This window comes from Dromiciops gliroides, chromosome 6 (assembly GCF_019393635.1).
Source record: "Dromiciops gliroides isolate mDroGli1 chromosome 6, mDroGli1.pri, whole genome shotgun sequence".
In the NCBI taxonomy this organism is placed as follows: domain Eukaryota; kingdom Metazoa; phylum Chordata; class Mammalia; order Microbiotheria; family Microbiotheriidae; genus Dromiciops; species Dromiciops gliroides.
This window is the reverse complement of record NC_057866.1, coordinates 221,932,841-221,938,840: the sequence shown is the minus strand read 5'-3', so window position 1 is coordinate 221,938,840 and position 6,000 is coordinate 221,932,841. Positions and strand designations below refer to the sequence as shown.

At 37.8% G+C, this 6,000-nt stretch overlaps 1 protein-coding gene across 6 annotated transcripts in view; it reads right to left on the bottom strand.

Moving 5' to 3' along the window:
• Nucleotides 1-2,640: 2,640 nt before the first annotated feature.
• CAMK2D (calcium/calmodulin dependent protein kinase II delta) overlaps nt 2,641-6,000 on the bottom strand; it is a 364,907-nt gene continuing 361,547 nt past the window's right edge. For all 6 annotated transcript variants that reach the window (XM_043969907.1, XM_043969912.1, XM_043969910.1 and 3 more), the window contains one exon: nt 2,641-4,762. In XM_043969907.1, the coding sequence (XP_043825842.1) occupies nt 4,759-4,762 (4 nt within the window). In that variant the 3' untranslated portion in view covers nt 2,641-4,758. The remainder of the gene's footprint in view (nt 4,763-6,000) is intronic.

Genomic DNA, 6,000 nt, shown 5'->3' with positions numbered 1-6,000 from the left:
TTGAAACCACAATCTGGAAGGGATAACCATGCAAATCCTAGCCCAAACACAAGTTTTGACTTCTTTCAAGAGGCTGGAGCAAAGAAAAGCTTTGAGAGAGGTAGGAGATCAGAAAGTTTAAGAGAGACCAGATGGCTCCAGAGATACTTACAAATAGGATTGCCTTTCAGAAGGGAAGAATCAGTTACAAATGCAAATGGGTGGGCCATGTCGGCCCAAGAAAGAAACAGCAAGAGCTAAATTCTGTTTTAGCAGGAGGGGAATCTATGCTGATCCAGGTTTGGAGTAGACTGCTGGCATCTTCTCTTCCTGTCCAAAGCTCCGGGTGTATCCTGTAGCCCTGGGGTGGGTGGACAACAGACAGGTCACCAGCCCTACTGATCGGCTAGATTGCAGGAGAGAGTTGCCATTTCAATACTGATTTCTCAGAGCATGTGCCTACATCATACAGTCTGCTCTGGTCAAAAGTGAAGTATCACACAGTAATTGGAGCCAAGGGGAAAAATAATTTCCTTCTGTAGCAGAGCTTTTCAAGAGAAATATTAAAGCGGTGCTCTAAAGTTCAAACCGCTAAACAAAATTTAACTGCAATCTATAGTCTGACCTCTTTGGATGGTCAATTTTCATTTATGTAGGATTATCGTCAACCTGATTAGAAACAAAATTGAGTTTCTGGCCTTTTGCTACTAGGACTAATCATGAAACAATGTATCCTGGCAATATATTTCATAAGATGTTTCTTCTGGAGTCAATAAGGACCAAATTAAACTGGGACTGGGATTCCATTTCAATAAGGGAAGCTTGGGGTATCAGAATTGTGACACATAGGAGGTCATTACACAGCTGACTTGAACTAAGTGCTAAATGGTACCATAGCTACTGTGGATCTTTAAGGAAAGGAAGGAAATAATATAAGGAAATAATAAAGAAGAAAGGAAATAAGGGAAGGAAATGGTTTGGGGGAAAAAGCAAACAACCTTCAGTTAGAAAATAAAAGAAGGATGCAATGTTGCAGAGTTTGATAGAGAGCGGGTCTCAGAGCCAGGAAGATTTGGGTTCAGGTTTTACCTCTGACACACAGTAATGGGGGGATGCTGGGCAATTCACTTAATCTCTTTTTGTCATGGACACCTTTGAAAACCTTGTAAAGTAGGTAGATCTCCTCCCCTCTCCCCCCTCCCCCCCCCCAGGATAATGTTTGTTTGTTTTTATTCTGAATTTAAGAAATAATTTTTAAAGCATTTTAATAACATAGTAGAAAAAAAGATGATTGTGTATGAAACTGCAAATCTATTTATACCTTTTATTCCTTTTAAATATATAGTAAAGTTATCATGTAAGTCTCTTCCCTCCCTCTTTTTTTCTTCCCTCCATGTTTGTAAATGCATAAAATACTTGGTACTACAAAACCCAATTATATTGAAATAGTTATAAAATATATACATATTTTATAACTATATATATAAACTATTTATATATGTATACATACACACACACACACACACACACACACACACACTTCACAGACCACAGGTTAAGAACCCCTGGTCTAGGAGTATATATTACAGAGAAGTTGCTGACCTGTATTGATAGATGAAGTTTTCTCACTCAGTAATTCTCTTTTTAAATGAAATAAAAAATCCAGTCCCAATTCCTTATTTATAGAAGACAACACAGACCCCTCAGAGCTATAGAGAAACAGTTCCTTATAATTTAGCATTTTAACTGCCTTTTTTTTTTTTTTTTTGCTATGAGGGAAATTCTTCAGGTCCAATGTGTATACAGGCACTGGGCCACTTGAATATACAGCATTTAACACTCCATTAACACCAAGTACTGATGTATTAATAGCTGCAACAATAACTATTCCATCTCAACTTGACCGGGAAAATTGAGTTATATTCTTTCAAGGCTCAGCTAAAGTTCCATTTCCTACAAGGGGCCTTGGCTGATCCTGTCCTCTGTTGGCTCTTTCTCTGCCCAATTTCTTTGTATTAAGTTTATATTTTTCATGTAATTAGCTATGTAGATGTTAGCCTATTTTTTCTTTCATCTTTCCAACCTCCCCACTTGTGTATGCTTCCTGAGGGCAAGGACTCTTGTATCTTCTAAGGCCTGACACATAGTAGGCACCTAATAAATGCTTGGTGAATCAAGTGCTAATTTTCCTAGTATGTTGATTCACAATTAGTGGAATTGGGGTTCTTGATCATGCTCCAAGGGAATGTCTTTTGCCTTTCTTTGTATCTCTATCACAATGCCTGGCATACAGTAGGCACTTAATAAATGCTTATCCACTAATGGATAAAAATTTTTCAATAGTAAGTACTTATAAAGAATATACTAAGTAATATATTAAATTACCCTAGGGATTTAAAACACATTTTGTTGCCATTAAAGCATAAAAGAGGGGCAGCTAGGTGGTGCAGTGGATAGAGCAGAGGCCCTAGAGTCAGGAGGACCTGAGTTCAAATCCAGCCTCAGACACTTAACTTACTAGCTGTGTGACCATGGACAAGTCACTTACCCCCAATTGCCTCACAAAAAACCCCATAAAAGGTTGATAACTACTATCCTAGGTCATTCTTCCCTCCAACCACACCATCACCCTTTCCTGAGAAATAACAATGGGCAGGCATGTTGTCAGCAGAAATCACAAATTTATTAATTCTTAAATATATCAATCAGTCATTTACCATTATGGCAAGAAATATATACAGTGTCCCATGGTAAATTGCAGTGTTTCAAAATAACAGGAGATACATATATAATTTGATTGTGGTGGAGAGAACGAATCACAATTTCTTCACACCTTGGTGTGGAAGATAAACTTGAACTACAGTAACATTTCAACACCACATGCTATGTTAAAGTGTAAAAAAAAAAAAACCCCAAAACAAATAAACCCACCACTCTACACATGTTTTAAAATACACTGATGCTACTTACAGCCGTTTCACAAAAAAAAAAAAAAAGTGATGGAAATTTAAGAGAGGGAAAAAAGAGGCCGTTACTTTTTTTTTCACAGATCTCATTGGCAGGTTAACATGGCTCAATACATTTACTTTATATGTGTATTTTAAATATATATCATTTTAAGTTATGTAATAATGATCAGAAAAGCTTCAATCCATCTACCACACATCCACTAGTAACAACATCTAAGGGCATAAAAGATTGCTTGGATTAGCAACCGACACAGAAAAGGGAAATGATACAAATCAGGAAGTTTTCCTCTTCAGTTTTAAAAACAGGTTGCAGAGGGTTGTGAATTGCTTAAAAAAAAAAAAAGGCAGTGGAGATAGCATGCACTAGACAGGAAAGGAAGAAAGCTCTGCAGGAGGAGGGGCAAAGAAGAAGACTGATACTTTGCTCCCTGCCCAGTCCACCCTCGACCCCACCCTCCAGGCAACTGCATTCCAATCCCCCCCCCCCATTTTTTTTGTTTTTGTTTTTGTTTTAGGCTGAAAAACTCTGCTTTCAGAAACTACAATGGAGAAGGTCAAATTGCAAGGAACAGGCTGTAAGATGTGTATCAACACGGAAAACATTTCCCTGCTTATTTTCTAGAGCTCAGTAGTCATAGAAAAATAACTAGTGATGTTAGAGAAGGTGGAGTCCCCGCCACTCAGCATGCTCAGCGGGGTACTAAGGGAGCCGTGTGTGCACACAGTGATTGTGCTAAACTCTTAGAGGTCCTGGTATGATTGTGATAATTATCCAGATAAGTAAGAAATTGAGTCACTCAAACAGGAGCTTATAACTTTTCATCTTCAGCTTTTTAAAAGCCTATATATATATATTATATTATATATATATTATTTTTTTCTAAAAGATTTAGAACATCTAAGCCCAATCTAGAGTATAACCAATGTTAAAAAAAATCTAGAATTCTCTAATAAAATTTCTGTACACCCTGAAAGTGCTCTAAAGCTCTCTGCTTTACCTCTTTCCCTAAGTCCCTATTTTTTTCACCTCATGTTGCCTTTAGACTTTTTCTCACTAACTACAAATCCTCAGCCCAAAGGAAAAGAGATCAGAGGGTGCAGACTTGAGGAAGAAGCAACAGACACAGCTGATTAAGCAGAAGAGAGGAAGTGTATCGTAGGGAGATCAAGCCAGTAAGTGATGTGAGTTTTTCCAGTTTACACAGCTTGATCAAGAACAAAAAATGGCTTAGGCTGATACCCAGCCAGCACATTTTTGTTTCCACATTCATCACTGATTTCGTCCACATAGTTGTCTCAATCCAAAAGCCACTGACAAAAATATCATTCATTTCAACCATGACCACAACAGAAAACTGAAGAGATTTTTTTTGCCTTTGATTTTTTTTAAACAAACTGAAACAGATAGATATGGCATAGACTTTTTTTTTATGAACATTTCTTTTATAAACTATTTTTTAAAGACCGATAGCTCTGAAGGCTGTTAAAACTTGGCATAAACAGAAAAACGATGCTTGTACTATGTTCAGAACATGTGGTTGTGGTGTTTTCTCTTGCTCCCCCCACCCCTCCCCTTGTTTGCTGACATTGGTTTTAATTTGCACAAAACATCCCCTTCGATAGAGTGCAAATGAAAACATTGAGATGGAAGAGTATGACAAAATGATGCATCACAAATGCATTGGTACAGGTAGGACCATCACAGCTTCATGCATTTGGAAACATGCATGAAGAGGAAGACAGGCCCGCCCGGGTGGTTACCATCCAGGTGCCTTGAAAACAGAGAATGCAGAAGTGGCACTGTTGATTTTTAGCTGAAAGGAGAAAGGGGGGAAAAACAAATTATATTGTTGTTTATCAAAATCCGCTCACTTACTGTTCCTCAGAGGAGAGTATGGCATTTTAACTTTTACTAGACGAGATAAAAGACTGGAAGTACAGGTGGGGGGAAAATTGATCTTGTTGAACAGAGAGGATATTAAATGAAAAATCAGGTGTGATAATCTATCATTCCACTCAAAATGACCTATGCTACAGAACATTGAGAATCTAGAGTTCTCAGTCACTGTACACCAGGAAAATATATATTTTTTTCTTTTTTAAAGAAGAAAGACATTTTCTCAGGCAAATAAATGAATATTGTGAGAGGACATTTCACATATGTGTAACTGATGCATCCTGATGGTCAAAGCCTACTTGCAAGTTCCTCCAGGAAAGTCTTGAGCAAATAAATGCCTTTCTCTTATTACAGAAGAAACAATTTGACAAGAAATATAAAAAAATGTTCTCAATGGTGGGGAAAAAAGGTATTTTTAAAAACTTCCAAAAGGGTTCCTTCTCACACTGAACCAGGGCTAGGCTTCCCTACAAAGGTCATTTCACTATTCACGGTACACATTGGACAGTCATGTACAGAGCAATGGATCTCCCTGTGAAAGTATGACCAATCCACATTTAAAAAGCAAATCGGTCTAAAAAAGTAACAGCACCAGCATGAATTTCATTCTAGTCAACCCTCAATTATCCTTCTGGTTTATCCTCTCTATAGACATCCCAGCCTGCTTTATGCCTAGCATCACTAGGCCTCCCCTTTAAAGTATGGTCTCTGGTAAAGAAGCCATTTAAAAAGAAATCAGCTAAGCAATGCACGAGGAAGTGAAGCTACTCAGCTCCCTGAGGTCAGAGACTGTTTTCATTTTGTTTTTGTCCTTGTAATTCCTGGTGCCTAGCACAGTCACTGGCACAAAGGGCCACTGAATATATGCTTATTAGGTTGATTTGCAGAACATTAAGAAACTAAATGCATTCTGATGTATACAATCTAAATCTTTGGATGGTCTTTTGCTTCCAATTAGTCTCACCACTCTTTTATTGGTACAAATAATTGAGAATTGTCTGATTATGACCCAGAACAGAACTTTCGATTACACCATTCTAGGAAGCTCTGAAATGATGGTGACATAGGATACACTGAGGAAGGTTCCTTCTAAGTGGCTCATTACCATTAAAGTGGATGCTAGAAGCCCCTTTTAAGAACTCAGGTAGACTCGTT